Genomic DNA, 17,229 nt, shown 5'->3' with positions numbered 1-17,229 from the left:
GTTGACCCTCTTCTACTCCATATTTTTCTTCTATTTTCTTGCTTCCAACTTTCAATTCTCGGTCTTATTCTTACTTCCAGGTATATTTGTCTTTCTATTTGGCTGCTTCTATGGTCATATTCTCATGTGTTTAGAAGTTTGTTTTCCCTCTGGTCCCCCATGTCACCCTCCCCCTCCTATTTTCTGTACCAATAAGTTACTGTTTTTTTTTTTTTGTTTTATTGTTTATTTATAGATTTTCAAGTCAGACAATAGTAGTTATATAAGCCAGACATTTGAATGAATAAGAGAGTAAGAAATGAACAATCATATTTTAAGCAGGGAACATACAGGTCTGGTCGCATACAAGAAATGTATACCATAAGATAGAAAATAAGTAGTGGGTTTAACAAGAACAACTTATCATGGCTCTGCTGAGCATAAGCATATAACAACATTCTATTACTTATAGGAATGAGATCGAACCATACACATCTGTAGGGAAATGGTCAATGGATAAGCAGTTATGGTGGAGTAGAGTGAGATTCTGTGTTAAAGTCAGAGGAGCCCCAGCTCTCCCAAATAGCTTCTAACTTGGGAAGAGAATCGTTTAACAGCTGTAAGACGTTCCATCCTTCGAATATCAGCAATTGTCGATAGAAATTGTGCGAAAGTGGGAGGGGAGGTAGTTCTCCAGCATTGAGGAATGACACGTTTGGCTGCCAATAAAAGAAAGGCCAGTAATTTGCAAAGATTTTCGGATATCTTAGGGAGAGGTAGGCCCAATAACATATTTAGAGGTTGAAAGGGTACAGTTATCTCCAAGGTCATCTCCAGGAAATTATGGACCTGTGTCCAAAAGGGGGTTATTACAGGGCACTCCCAGAAGATGTGAAAATGGGTACCTACAGAGGAGCCACATCTCCAACATTGGCCATGTGGGGTCAGGTTATGCGCTGCTAGAAAATCAGGAGTTCTGTACCAGAACATAAGTATTTTGTATGTAGTTTCTTTTTGGGCTACACATCGAGAAACTCTAGAGGCAGCCTCCCAGATTCGTCTTCAGTCTCCCAATGGGATGGGCTTATTCAATGTGTGGGACCACTTCCTCATGTATAAATGGGTATTTTCAGAGGGGGGAAGCTGAGTGTAGGATTTTGTAGATAGTGGAAATCTGGAGAAGTTCGTGAGGGCCTCTAGAGCACATCACCTCAAAGTCAGTAGGGATGCTCAGGGTCAATTGGGGAGACCTGGAAGCAAAGAAATGTCTGATTTGTAGGAAGGAGTAAAAAAATTTTTTCTGAATTTTATGTTTTGACTGTAGGTCTGTGAAAGATAATAGTTTGCGTGTCACTGGGTGTACCAGGTGGCGTAGTTGGAAAATGTGTGCTTGGGTCCAGGGTAGCATTGAATCATATGATAAGCTATCAGGGGTTTCCGGGTTAAAGAGAATGTTTATTAGGGGTGGACAAGGAGACGACAAAGAAAATTTACTAGAACAATGTTTCCAGATTAAAAGAGTAAATAGCATAGGGTTCAGACAAATCTTTCGTAATTGAGCAACAAATTTATCGGACAAGGGCCATAACATGGAGCATGGGTGAGCAGGAGCTGTAATTCCCATCTCTATTTCAGACCATCTGTTTGGGGCAAATCTAGACGTCCAGGAGGTTTTAGGTGGGTAGCATAGTAATATTTAAATATATCGGGAGCCCCTAAACCACCGTGCGGGCAGAGGGCCATGAGAACTGAGCTGGCTATTCTATGGGAGGCGCTATTACAGATAAAGTTTAGAAAGTTCCTATGGAGTGCTTTCAACTGAGTCATTGGGATCAGTACCGGAAGAGTTTCAAAGAAATACAATAGCTTGGGGAGTATAGACATTTTGAGGACATTTATCCTCCCAATGAGAGATAACGAGAGCTTCGTCCATAACTTCAGTAATTTATTTATCTCTATAAACAAAGGAGGGAAATGAACCTGGTATAGGGTAGAATAGAGAGTGGACAGGCGGACTCCTAAATATTTCAGGGAGTGGGTGCACCAGCGCTAATTGAAGTTACTTTGTAAAGAGGCGAGTGCATCCGCCTGGACATTTATAGGGAGAGCCTTCGTTTTGGTTGGATTAATCTTAAAACCCGAGAGGCTGATAAATAGGTCTAGAGTTACGTGAAGGTAAGGAAGAAAGCTTTGTGGCCGAGTGATTGTTAACAATATGTCATCTGCAAAGAGTGAAAGCTTGCACTCCTGTCTCAACGCCACCCCCCGTATATCAGGATGGGATCTAATAGCCGCAGCCAGAGGCTCAAGACTTAGAATAAATAGTGGGGGAGATAAGGGACATCCCTGTCTGGTACCATTACTCAAGGGAAATGACGGTGAGACACAGGAGGCCAAGCGAACCTGGGAGGTGGGTATGGAGTACAGTGCCTTCAAAGCTTGCACGAATGGACCTGAGAAACCGTATTTCGTCAAGGTGGCAAACATAAAGGACCAGTTTAAACGGTCAAAAGCTTTCTGTGCGTCTAAGCTTAAGTTACGGTTTTCATTACACTTATTTGTGCTGATGCCAAAGCATTCTCCCACTCTAATTCAGTTCAACGTAGATTGATTGATGTTATCTATATCAGGTCAGTGATGTTGGTTGCTGTCTATCTCTTTACCTAATGAGTCCTACAGAAGGACCTCTAGTTGCTATGTCTATGTGTTATAATGATTTTTTTATCACTTTTTCACGCATCACAAATTAATTGTTTTATATTATTGTACTCTTGTTATTTTTAACATTTGACCTCTGGAAGATTAGCCCCCCTTCACGACCAGGATATTTTTTCGATACAGCACTGCGTTACTTTAACTGACAATTGCACATGCGTGCGAAACTGTACTCAAATAAAATTTATGTTGATATGTGATATTTGAACACCACTGTTTTTTTCTTTTTTTGTGCTATAAAAAGGACCAGAAATTTAGAACATAAACCACAATTTGTTTTGCTTTCTGCTATAAAACGTATCCAATCAAAATTTTTAAAAATCAAATGTATTCATAAATTTAGGCCAATATGTACAGTAGTCTGCTACATGTTTTTGGTAAAAAAAATCTCAATAAGCTTATATTGATTGGTTTACACATACATTATAGCGTCTACAAACTATGGGATATACTGTATTTATGGATTTTTTAAAAATCTTTTTAATTTTTTAATAATGGCGGCGATCGGCAACGTACAGTGGGACTGTGATATTGTGGCGGACTATTGGACACTAACTGACACGTTTGACAGATTGTGGGAACCAGTAACACTGATACTGTGATCAGTGCAAAAAATATGAAACTGGCTGGGAAGGGGTTAAACATTTATGGCAATCAAAGGGTTTGTGCCCAGCCAGTGTTTTTTACAGTGTGGTGCTTTCACTAGGGGAAGACATCTATTCTAGTCTCTGCTTTGCAGAGACACAGGTTCATCCCTTCTCCCTGTCAGAACTGAGATAAGCCTTTTTTACATAGGCATATCTCAGTTCTCCGTGTTTTACTAACCATCAGCGGGAGCCAGGGGACATCAAGTCTCCGGGACCCACAGGTCAGCTTCTGCTGGGAATCATCTCAGCAGAAGCAGCCAACCAGCAGCACGTGTGTGCGCCCCCTGCAAAATGATGTATATATACGTGATTCTGCCCACAGCTGCAGCCCTGTAGCTATAGGGCAGTCGGCAAGTGGTTAATAAAAGGATTAAAATACAAAATATTGCACATTATTGTGCAGGCAGTAACACACCCAAGCGTATTGGCAAAATCTGAATGGACCCACAGTGTAATTTTTTTCAGATACTAAATGTAGTCCTGCCATGCTTTTAGACTGCCTAATGCTCTGTAGTAGCTTGAACTATTTCTTGATCTTGTGCCTGCACGCGTCCTGTTACAGAATACCTTGAATTTGGCAGGAAACTGAGACCACTGCTCATCATACCAGCATGTTAGCCACACATTTGTCATTTCAATCTGTAACTTAGAGATAGTTCATGTGACCAACGTTCAGTGCTGCTAAAACAAAAGACTTGCTTATCACATTTAATTATAGGTATATTGCATATAATTCGTTTAGTATGCAGTTTCTTTAAATTTAACTTTGCTTAAAACTTTCTCTTTTTGCTTAGCTTTCCAGTCTATACACCAAATAAACACTGGCTTATTTCACATGAGTACAAAGGCTGCTTATAATGGCTTGTGATCTATTAAGCAAAATCACGAAAACTACACGTACAGCATAGAAATTTAAATCAGGCAATTATTATTTTTTGTTCTTATTATTTAGAAACAAAACTAATCTTTTTTTATACACACATTCCAAATTATTGACTTTTAGAAAGAGGGGTAATGTCATCGAGTCTTTTTTCACATTATTTTAGTGTCTCTTTTGGTTACATTTCATGTAGCCACTGCTAAGAGGTATTTAAAAAATTCTGACACTGCACAGCTGATAACAAAGTATGGTTCTGTTTAAAACTGACAGCTGGCTCCATGCCAGACATTTATACGTTTTATTCTTTATAGTACACATGATGTAATGTTCTAAAAAAGGGCTGTGGCTTCTTGTGAACCTCTTGTATTTCCATCTGTTGAATATAGCAGGAGTTCAGCACATTTCTGAATATGTTTCTTCTTTTCAGATTTATGTTTCCCACATCTCCTACCAGAATAACAGGTGAAACAGTAAATTGCACCAAGTTACTGGTAATGATTTTGGCTTATGATTTTTTTTTCTAAAATACATAAAACATTAAGTTCTCGTAAGGTAGGGTTGGAACAACTGCCCTGAGCCATATTTAAGGCTTTATTGCCTTACACATGTATATATGTTTTTGGAGAGTCAAGTTTTTTGCTGTTTTGTTTCTTTTTGGTAGATTTTCTTTAACTTCATGTCCTGAGGACACCACAGGTAATAAGTGGACATATCTGCAAACTAAGAGCAGAGCCCCTCTTAAGCAGTTGTCCGTGGAATCGGTGCTCCTATTGGAAGTGTTTTGTTACTCAAATTTGCCCCCCTTACTTGGTGACAGTCCCAAAATGTAGGATTTTCCATAATTTTCTGTCCTGCGAGAAGTAAAAAACAGATAACAGTCCCTCCTACCCCTCCTACCTTCTCCAGGCCGCTCCGGCCTTCTCTTCCCCTTCTATTCCCCTTGTCCTCTCTTTTCTAATCTTTTTCTTTCTTTTCCTTCTCTGTTCTTAATTGAAATGCTCTTGTTTGTGTTTACTGGGCAAGGCTACTAGCTATTGCCTAGTGTTACATCCCGTTATGTCCCAGTATAATGTACAGAGTACCCCCTTTTTTTTTTGGTATATATGCCTTTGATGATACAGGACCTCCCCTATCCTCCCCCCCCCCCCCTACTTATGTAGATTTTTCTGTTAATTTTCTCTGGCTGCGGATTTGTTGGTCCTTTCATATTTACGAGATATGCTTGACAATCCTCATTTTGTATTTTGACCCTCCACACCTTATATATTTTGTAATCGTCTTTAAGCTGATACTTGCCTCTGGTGGATTGTACCAGTATGTTTTCATTTGTGTGGTAACATGCAAATAATTGTTTCTGTACTCTGTCATTTGCTCTTTAATAAAAAATTTGAAAAGAAAACAGATAACAGTAAAAACCTGATAGAGGTTATAACCCTAACTCTTCTATTCTCTATCCAAAACGGAAAGAAATGTTTTTATGTTCGTTTAAAGATACTCTCTGATTCTAGTTTGTGAGTTAGGTGATTTTTGACCTTTCCTACAATATTTTTGGAATAATAGACCTTGGATATTAATTTTTTTGGGAGATTTACAACATAAGATGTAATTTGCAGTTCCTATTCCACATTGAATTCTTACATTTAGCGGTCACATTACATAGTTACCATTTTGTAGTTTCCAAAGTAAAGTAAACATGCCCTTTTACAGGCAATTGCCTTCAATATACAGTTCCCCAGCCTATAATATAATCTAGAGCAAGACCAGAAGTAAAATGTTATGAGCTAGTAGCATATATTTTTATCCCATTATCTGAATACAATTTATTACATTCATCTATTCTTCACATGGGTGGAATTTTAGGATGGATTTATAGGATATGTGAGAAATCCCATGCTTGTTTGTAAACCCCATTCATTTTTACACGGTGGACCTTTGCCGTATATGAGGTTATACTTGAACTCAGGATTTGTAATTTCATATATCATCTGCAATGGGTCTCCACAGGAATAATTGTACAAACATTAGATGGATAGCAGTCTTCACCCCAGTTCTTAGATTTATTTAATACATTCTCAATATAATGTTTAACTTATTTTCAGCAAATGTTTAACAGTTATCACTTAGGCAAATTTGGCATAATGTAACAGACATGCTCTACTGCAGTCAGATATCAGTATGTGCTTTCCCTTCTATTCACAATCAGTGAATTCCAAATCTAAAAACAGGCTTTGGTTGGTGTTGAGTCTTAACAACATTGCATGGAGCTGTTATGCCCCGTACACACGATCGGAATTTCCGTCGGGATAAACTCAGACAGATTTTTCTCACGGAATTTCATTCAAACTGTCTTGAATACACACTGTCACACCAAATTCCGCCCGTCCAAAACGAGGTGACGTACAAGACTACGACAAGCCGAGAAAAATTAAGTTCAATGCTTCCGAGCATGCGTTGACTTGATTCTGAGCATGCGTGTTTTTTTCTCTGTCAGAGTTCCATACAGACGAACAGAATGTCTGATAGAAGGTTTTTTAATCTGAAAAAAAGAGAACATATTCTCTTTCTAAGTTTTTCAGAATTTCCGATGGAAAAACTCAGATGGGGCACACACACGGTCGAAATATCCGATGAAATAATACCATCAGAGTTTTTCCATCGGAAATTCCGATCGTGTGTACAAGGCATTAGTTGCAGTAATGCAAAGTAGATAATAGAATCACTCCTACCAGTACCATTGGAAATGACTGTTGCCAATTGCTGTCAAGGTTTGTAGTTTATTGGAAAAGTTTCAGGGGTGTGAAGAAGCAACCTTCAAGTGAACTTGTGCAATGCAACAAATCATTTGGAGCAAGTAGTGAAGAGAGGAAACCCTACAAAATCTCTAAGGTGTCCATTTATTAACTAGCTAATTAACTAAGTTAACTAGCTATTTACTGCATATAAAGTTCACAGAGGAGAGCATGTTTATTTAAACAATAATACTTTTCCTCTCTGACTGAGAAGAGAAGTGAATGGACTTGTGGTGAACAACCACAATGTGTAGCGGAACAAAGGAGAAGAAAGATTTGTTCCTCACAAACTTATTAGACTGGGGCTCAAATACTCCTCAATGAAAAGTAGAACACAAAAGCTCACTGTTAAAAAAAAAAAAGTAGAACACAAAAGTAAAAAAAAAAAAAAGAGTTATAAATTAAAATTTATTAAGAGTCGGTTCACACTAGGGCGACACGACTTCCAGCGCGACTTTCAGAGGCGACTCCGACACGACTTGAACATGAACCACAGGGTGATCTGGGGCGATTTTTCAACACAACTTGAAGTCGTCTCCAGGACAGGAGACTTTCCAGTGGCCAATAAAACAACGATCAGCTCTAGGGGAGGGAGGGGGGAGGGAGGGGTTTGTCTGAGAAATGTATGTTATCTTCCTGGAAAGTCGCTTCAGTTAAGACAGTGATCCGACTTCTGAGGCGACTTCCATTGAAATCAATGGGTACAAATCGCCTACAAGTCGGATTGAAGTAGTACAGGAACCTTTTCTGAAGTCGGATCGCCTTGAGTCGTGTGTATTAACACCGCTCCCATTCACTTCGATTGTTTTTCTCTACAGCGCGACTTGGGACGACGTGAGGCGACATGAATTTGGATCGCAAGTCGCCCCAGTGTGAACCGGCTCTTAAAGACCTTTGTGAGAGGGACCATTCATAAACAAGTGTGTCTTTATTTATATACAGACATTTTTGTGACACTTGTAACTGAATCTGTTTGTATAGCCAGAAATACACTGAGTATAAGGGTCATAGAAATGGCTTGATATAAATAAAAACACTAACAAATTGGTCTTTAATTAACTTTAATCTCTGTTATTTTATGGGACAGGATTATACGGTGGTATAGCAAGGGAATATCCACGCATTAGACCCAAGTACAGTGGGTGACCGCGATATTGTGTCAATCTCGCTCCCTTTTTCGGCGAGATTGAGCACCTACGAGCCCCATCTCGGGGGCCAGCGCCGAGCTGGCTTGCCGCGATGAAAACAAAGCCGTCATAGAAGCGACGGGAGATCCGACTTGGATTCCTGCCAATTCTAGGTGCGGCATTTGGTATGCATTCCTGAGGGAGAACTCCACGCCAATTTTTAAATAAAAAACAGACATGGGTTCCCCCCCCCAGGAGCATACCAGGCCCTTAGGTCTGGTATGGGTTGTAAGGAGACCCCCCTACGCCGAAAAAACCAACGTAGGGGGTCCCCCTACAATCCATACCAGACCCGTATCCAAAGCACGCTACCCGGCCGGCCAGGAAAGGAGTGGGGACGATCGAGCGCCCCCCTCCTGAGCCGTACCAGGCCGCATGCCCTCAACATGGGGGAGTCGGGTGCTCTGGGGCAGGGGGGCGCACTGCGGGGCCCCCCCACCCCAGAGCACCCTGTCCCCATGTTGATAAGGACAGGGCCTCTTCCCGACAACCCTGGCCGTTGGTTGTCGGGGTCTGCAGGCGGGGGGCTTATCGGAATCTGGGAGACCCCTCAAATAAGGGGGCCCCCAGATACCGGCCCCCCACCCTAAGTGAATGGATATGGGGTACATCGTACCCCTACCGATTCACCTGGAGGCAAAGTGTTAAAGTTAATAAACACACGACACAGGTTTTTTCAAATAATTTATTAGTCTGCTCCGGGGGCCCCCCTGTCTTCTTTAGCTCTTTTAGTAGGGGGGATTCTTCTTCCGCTCTCCGGGGGGTCTTCTGCTCTCCGGGGGGTCTTCTCCGCTCTCGGGGGTCTTCTCCGCTCTAGGGGGTCTTCTTCTATCTCCGCCGATCTCCGCTGTTGACTCGGCGCACCCCGGTTCTTCTCCCGATGTCCGGTGCCTTCTCCTTCAGCACTGGCCGCCCGCTATCTTCGTGTGTTAGCTCAGTTACTAGCAGGCGAGCACGCTCTTCTGTGACGTCATCTTCTTCTCTTCTCTTCTACTCCCTTCTTCCGATGTTGACCCGTCGCCTCTTCTCGCTGCAATGACAGGTGCGCGGCTTGCATCCGACTTATATAGGCCTCACAGTCCCATCATGCTCCGGTACCTACCCACATGGGTAGGTACCACGTGGGTAGGTACCACGTGGGTAGGTACCGGAGCATGATGGCCGCCTGCTAGTAACTGAGCTAACACACGAAGATAGCGGGCGGCAATCGCTGAAGGAGAAGGCACCGGATATCGGGAGAAGAACCGGGGTGCGCCGAGTCAACAGCGGAGAGCGGCGAAGTTAGAAGAAGACCCCCCAGAACGGAGAAGACCCCCCCGGAGAGCGGAGAAGACCCCCCCGGAGAGCGGAAGAAAAAGCCCCCCCTGCCAAAAGAGCTAAAGAAGACAGGGGGGGCCCCCGGAGCAGACTAATAAATTATTTTAAAAAACCTGTGTCGTGTTTTTTAACTTTAACACTTTGCCTCCAGGTGAATCGGTAGGGGTATGAGGAACAAGGAAATTAACGAAATAATACAATTTTAAAGCAAGGCCTAACTAGTATTAGTTGTACTACACATCCCATGGAGATGAGCAGGGAGCAGGGAATGCGTTAAGGTAAGAAACGTTTTGCCTTTAGAACCACTTTCAGAAGGCGGCAGGGATCTCATGTCACACACTGCACAGCAGGGAGCTGAGTGTAATCTGATATATGAGTGGAGAGAATAAATGCACACCTCTCTACACAGTCTCATGGGGAAATGTGCACAGCTGAGGCTGTCAATCACCTGCTGTGTGCTGGAAGGGGGGATGGGGCCATCCCTCAGGATTGTCTAATGATGGCTTAGACTGTCAGAAGTGACTTGTGCAGACAGCAGAGGAATGAGAGAGAGACAGACTAGGTGATTTGGATAGAGGCTAGTACAACCTATAGAAGGATATGTTTTGTTCATTTTACATTTTAGAGGTTTACAACCGCTTTAAGGTACAGAATTATGTGGACACCAAGTAGAACACTTCCCATGCATTTAACACAGCATTTATTTTCCTCTATTCTTCTTTATGTTCTTTTTACTATTCACTGCCTCGCATGCAAACATTCTGCTGATATAGTACATTCAAGGGGTCTTGTCCGACCTTAGCATATGAATAATGACTGTAATGACCCATTTGATTTAGGAAACACTTTGGTTGGATTAAGAATCATAAACAAAATTCTGCCAAGCTATTAAATATGGAATAGTTTAAAAGTTTGGCTTGTTTAGAAATTTTACATGAAGGTATATAAAAATCCCAGCCAGAAGAAAAGCATGCTTATGCTTTGTGAAAAATGTGGTGGAGTGTAAAGCTTTCCTCCTGCACATGGGAGTTGAATCCAAGTAGTACAGGAGACTTAGGATACAAACTGGTGTGATCGTTTGGTAACTGATTTGTGTATAGTGTTTATGAAAACAGGTCATGGCTGTATCTCCACATAAAGTGCATTTTGAATTATTTGTAAGTTTTCTTTTTTTTTTTGCAAACCAAGTTTTTTAAATACATTTTGATAAAAAAAGTCAGAATATCATAATGCTATCTTATGATTTATTTTCAGAGTCTGAAATGAAGAACAATGTGGTGCCTGTTCATGTTTCAAGCAACTTAGGAGAAGATATTGCCATGTTTACAAATTTGGAACATTCTCTGACTTTACTACAAAATTCCACAAAAGAAGAGGATGTAAACAGGATACACATCAGAAGAAAACGCTTTATATCTTATCCCAGATATGTAGAACTCATGGTTGCAGCAGACGTAAAAATGGTGCGACATCACGGCCGAAATTTACAGCACTACATTTTAACTCTGATGTCAATAGTAAGTGGCTGGGAGAAATGGTTACAAAACTTAGGTGTGTGAAAGAAAATTTATATAAATGAAGACACGTACTAATCTACACATATTAATTGACACATAAATGAGGGGCATATTTATCAAGTGGAAAGCTATCAGTTAAGCAGTCATTTACTGCCGAATTCCTATTGGATTTTTTCCAATGTGGGGGAAGGAGGGGATTAGAGAATTTAGATTTTTAACAAAAATCGCAATCATCACAAGGAACACTTTGCATTGACTATAAATACTGTCCCCTTGCTGATTAAAAAAAAAACATATTTTTTTTTACAAAACTAAGGCTTTAATTTGTATTACTCATTCCATTTTTTTTCTTTTATTTCCAATATTGATGTTTGTATCTTCTATAAATGCATAGTTTAGGCAAGTTGTTAAAGCATATGTAAAGCAAATATATATTTCTTAGTATGTTTCGCAAAGTTCCTCACCTCATACAATTGAATCTGCTGTAAAGCCACTGTCTTTCAATTGACTGCAGCATTTTTAGGCTGCCCACACACACTTCTTCATTTGACCATTTGACTATTAGGGTGCCTATCAGGGTTGTCAAATGGGCATCCCAATTGCCAACTGAAGAAATTTTTACAAAAAGCAGACCTCGCTTCTGCTAATAGCAAGACAGTAGATTAGCATTATATGTCTCCAACAGGAAGTTCTGTTACTGGTGGATCTCCAAGTAAGAAACTTTGCAACAGATTCACAAAGTCACTTTGAAGTCTAATAAAGAAAATCTAAGAAAGACGAACTGCAGGAAAAAGTTTTCCTTTTCTATGCAGCAAAATTCAAGCTAAAAAAGTGCAGCGCTAAAATAACACAGGGCAAGATTCACGTAGAATCGCGACGGCGTAACGTATCCTAGATACGTTACACCGCCGCAATTTTTCATCGCAAGTGCCTGATTCACCAAGCACTTGCGATGAAAACCTACGCCGGCGGCCTCCGGCGTAAGGCGGGCCAATTTAAATGGGCGTGTGCTATTTAAATTAGGCGCGCTCCAGCGCCGGACCTACCGCGCATGCTCCATTTCCGAACTCCCGCCGTGCTTTGCGCGCTGTGACGTCATTTTTTTGAACGGCGGCGCGCGTAGCGTACTTCTGTATTCCCGGACGGCTTACACAAACGACGTTGATTTTTACATTTCGACGCAGGAACGACGGCCATACTTTAGACAGCAATACACTTGCTGACTAAAGTTAAGGCACCAAAAAAAAAGTGTAACTTTGCGACGGGAAACTAGACTAGCGGCGACGTAGCGAACGCGAAAAACCGTCGTGGATCCGCCGTAACTCCTAATTTGCATACCCGACGCTGGTTTACAACGCAAACTCCCCCCAGCGGCGGCCGCGGTACTGCATCCTAAGATTCGACAGTGTAAAACAATTACACCTGTCGGATCTTCTGGCTATCTATGCGTAACTGATTCTATGAATCAGTCGCATAGATAGAAACAGAGATACGACGGCGTATCAGGAGAAACGCCGTCGTATCTCATTTGTGAATCTGGCCCATAGGTCCCAATAAAGAGTCAAAAGGATGAAAATAATCTTATGAGAAACCGATAGATGTCAGCAGCAGACATGGATCAGAGAGCCCTCAAATCCCAGCAAGTCGGCAGATCACACCACCCAAGTGCAGCAGGTGGGGACTTACTAGAATATAACAACCCCCAATAAAGAGTGGTCAAAAAACGCTCGCTGTAAAATGAATGGGTCTGTCACATGACCGCAGCAGTTTCGCAGTTTGCAGGTACCAACAAAACTGTTCCACAGACCGTCACTCCCGCAGTAGACCCCACTCCCACAAGTAGGCAATGCTCAACGTACTTAGTATGTCAACATCATAGAGAAGAAGGGAAGACAGCACAGCTTTCTATCTCAGCAGTCACATTTGTATTTTGAATATCAGATGACCAAAAATTGCATCAGTCAGTCCTATTATATCTTCATTTCATTTCCAGTGTAATCTTCCCACAAATTCATGTATGCCACATAGTAAAACACTTCCACATTGAAACATGTCCCAAAAGGCACGATTAGTGGAAGAACCTGTGGACATGATGGGAGACAATTGTATGTCTATAGACTACCCAGAACTTTGCAGATAAATCTAAGCTGATACATTACAGAGGAAGAAATCATTGGTTGGAATGGACTTTTCACTTTTTTTGTCCAGGAAGAGTCGCCGTTGGAGGTATCTTCACTGTGCATAAATAAGCTCACTCAGCGAGTAAGTTTATGCTATAGTTGTTACTTACAATTATAGCTTGGAGGTCGCATCTTCTGAATGTTTATGTCTGTGTCTAGAATAAAAATACATGAGGGGGTATACATAATTAGACTTCAAAGTGACTTTGGTAGGCAGAATTGTAGATACCTGGACTGGAGAATCCCGAGACACAAAGTTGAAAATAGCCAAACAATTGTCTGAGATAGAGCACTCAAGAAATCTTAGCATGTGAAAAAAAATAATTGCACGTACCTTTAAATCTGCATGCTTTTTTTTATATTTGATTTCAATTAACGTTTTATATTTGCCCATAGTATATATGGGGAAATATATCTGAGAGATATGACAGCTGTACATCAAAATGTCCCCTTTACAGCTGTTGGCGCATATGGCTGATGGATATTTGTTATGCAAGTGCTATCAAGGTCTCATGCTGTTTCTTCGATTGAAAAGAGAATATTCTATCATCAGTTTTAAAGAAACATGATGTTCAAAAAAACAGTGATGCAACAGATCATTTAACACTGTCAGGGGTGCTTAAAATTATGAGCCTTTATTTATTAATGTTAAACCTTTATCCCAAAAGGGAAAAAAATGTTTGCTGTAACTGATTATAAAGTATTAGTTGGCGTTCAAATTCAATTTGTTACTGTATTTAAATTTGCTAGTACATCTAAGGCCTCGTACACACGATAGGTTAAACAGAGGTCTGATGGACCGTTTTTCATCGGTCAAAACCGATTGTGTGTGGGCCCCATAGGTTATTTAACCATCGGTTAAAAAAAAGCCAACTTGCTTTAAATTTAACCGATGGATTCCTAACCGATGGTAAAAAAACGATCGTTAGTAGGCACAACCATCGGTTAAAAATCCACGCATGCTCAGAATCAAGTTGACGCATGCTTGGAAGCATTGAACTTCGTTTTTTTTCAGCACGTCGTCGTGTTTTACGTCACCGCGTTCTGACACAATCGTTTTTTATTTTTGTATTTTTTATTTATTCAAAGCAGAGGAAAAAACGGTCCACACGGACCCCAACAACATATAACATCACATAAATGGGAAAACAGGTAACAATATACATAAATATATACAGGGTTGCATATCATGCCACCTTAACTCAGAGCCAGGCATAGCATTGTCTGATGACCCAAAGGGGGCCAATCATGGCGAGCGTGAGTGATCGTGTACCTGTGCAACCGAGGTCCACCCATTTTACTCGGCCAGGCCTGTGCTCGGGCCCGCAGGGGCCGGCCAACCCCACGTTTTCTAAGGTTAAAAACAGAGATAGAATAAAAGACAGAGTGAAGGATGGAAAGTCAAGATAGGAAGAGGGCCGGGAACCGCTCCCGGCCCGATAGGTAGGAGAGAGAAGGGGTGAAAATCCCGGAGGGAGGGGGGTCGAGGCAAGAGGGGGGGGGAGTGGGTGCGAATCATGGGTCTCCACAAAAGGTCGCTCAGGGCCCAATGGGCTCTAATTTCGCCCCTGAATCCTAGTTTTCAGAGGCCAGGGTATTTGCGCGTGGGCTGACCTGATCAATGTCCTGAGCTTCTCCCCTAAGGCTCTGTCCCTCCTCAGAGTATCTGAACATATTCCATAGTTGCCAGGTCTCTTTGTATGTCTCCTGTCTATGCTGGCTAGTGAGGATCAAGTCCTCCATTCTGCCAATATCGTCCACCTTTCTAAGCCACTGGGCTACCGATGGGGGGCGCGGGGACTTACAGCACAGGGGGATGCAGGCCTTAGCCGCATCTAGCAGGTGCTGCACTAAATCACACATATTTGCATATTTTTCATAATTAAGGTGACCTTAATAAAATGTTTGTAAAATATAGAGGTAATTTATGTTTCTAGCAATAGTTAACCTTGCTGATGTGAACGCACGTCTAACAGTTCAATGAGCAGGCTGCTACTTTTCTCTGCAAAGAATGATATGATTTATTTTTTGTCAGTAGTATGAGTAGATGGATTCTATATATAAATTCTATGTTGTGTGTTACAAGGAACGTAGTGTGACATTTGATATGATCACTTCTCCTTGGAAGCTTGCACCCACCCATGATTGAGAGCCTCTGTACTTTACGCACAATGAAATGCAGTGGGCAGCAGTACTAGATAAGGAAATGCATACTTAAATCAGTATATTTCCAGGCTTTGCATTTTAAAATAACACAGTATTAATTCTTCTTGCTGTTTTGATGACCTTTCAAGCTCTTTTTCCTATCAACATTTCAGGAAAGTTATTTCAATTACTATAGTACTGAAATAAATGTGTGTTGGTTAGAATGATCAAATATAAAATGTATAATTAAGCAAAGATTAGAGAAAGTAGCGCATGTATTTTTCACTATAAATAATTTAGCAAGCATTGCTGGCAAGAATACACAGTACTGTGTTGTGATGACTTTATAGCAAACTGTTATCTTTTTCTTTATGATTGAGTCTATTTTTTTTGCAGTGGAGATAATTCTGCAAGGAACAAGGTAGAGAAAGTAGTCATTGCTTTGTTGTTTTTTTTCAGCTTTTTAAAGTGTATATATACTTTTTTAAATAGTTTGTTTAGTGTGTGTGTTTGATATATACAGAGTATATATATATATATTTACATATATACACTGTATATATTGCACAAGCTAGCCGGCTTCTGCCAGACAAGCATGCTTGAAAACCAGCAGCAAACGCATGAGAGGAGATCGTGACCTACTCTCTATGGAGCTGGTTCACAACTTCACATATCTATGTTGGGGCTGAGGTGCAGCTTGCATAGGAACACTGTGCATCTTTGGCTCAGTTTCAGGGCTGAATTCAAGCAAGAATGATTCAAGCCCTGATTCATCCCTGAAACGGAGAACAGGGACGCACCAGACACCTGCTGTGACCCGCATCCGTCGGAGGTGTGAACCCAGCCTTAAACAGTAACGTTTTATGCTGACCTCATTGGAGTGCGGTCCGTCCCTTTGCTGTTGCCATGTGGGTATTGAGAACAAGCTCCAGTGGCTTGTTTCTGTACCCACAGATGCAGGCAGATTTTGGGCTTAAGAATTGTGGTTCACCTGGGTGTTATCAGAAGGGGATGGAGGCTGGCAAAGTACATTAGTGATAATCTTTAATCCAATATAATCCTAAATCATGTTCTCCTGTCTGTTGTTGAGTTATTATAATTATCTGTTTAAAGAAGGATGGTTAAATTGTCATAGTAAAATACTCAGATGACTAAAATGTTAACAATTTTTTTTATAGTGAGTGTAGATAGCTTGTTGAAGTACCTTTTCCATTGTACCAAAATGTGGCTTACAGCAAATGTGGCTATTGGATGTTACTACATAGATGCTTTGTTTGTCAGGTGTCTTTGGATATCTGTATATAATAATAATATTAATAATAATTTGTAGCTAAGAAACATTAACCTTGTTTGTTTTACTTAGGTAAAACATGTGGCCTTCCATGGTATGGCGCTTGCACTGACACATGGTAGAGAAAACGTGAAATGGTCATGTTTTATTAAAATATTAAAAAAAATCCCCTTTTGTGCTTTCATAGAAAAGTGAAAAAAAGTTGACTGACTTTTAAGACAGTGATAGCTACATAATCAGACATGCTAATAATCCTAATGTTTTTTTTCTTATATATATACATTTTATTATAAAAATTGAATGTTTACAATGGAGTGATCAATAAACTGTTCTGTTATGAATGACACCAATGTATTGAACATCTCACTCTACAAATTGTATTGCATAAAGTATATCGAACAATTTCTTGTCAGTGTTCATAAAATGGCATAAGTATTTATTTGGAATACTAGCAAGTTACATTATATTAGGGGATCACACCTCTGGTCCACTTAATAAAGAACTGTAGCCAGACTATGGACATTCAAATATTTACATATTTTTATAACCAGGGCATACATATTTAAAACAAGCCCTCACTGA

At 40.8% G+C, this 17,229-nt stretch overlaps 1 protein-coding gene across 2 annotated transcripts in view; it reads left to right on the top strand.

Moving 5' to 3' along the window:
- ADAMTS20 (ADAM metallopeptidase with thrombospondin type 1 motif 20) overlaps positions 1-17,229 on the top strand; it is a 246,153-nt gene that overhangs the window by 54,288 nt on the left and 174,636 nt on the right. For both annotated transcript variants that reach the window (XM_040343882.1, XM_040343881.1), the window contains one exon: positions 10,769-11,031. In XM_040343882.1, the coding sequence (XP_040199816.1) occupies positions 10,769-11,031 (263 nt within the window). The remainder of the gene's footprint in view (positions 1-10,768; positions 11,032-17,229) is intronic.

The sequence above is a fragment of the Rana temporaria genome, chromosome 3, assembly GCF_905171775.1.
Source record: "Rana temporaria chromosome 3, aRanTem1.1, whole genome shotgun sequence".
Classification (NCBI taxonomy): domain Eukaryota; kingdom Metazoa; phylum Chordata; class Amphibia; order Anura; family Ranidae; genus Rana; species Rana temporaria.
This window is presented reverse-complemented; position numbering and strand designations above follow the sequence as displayed.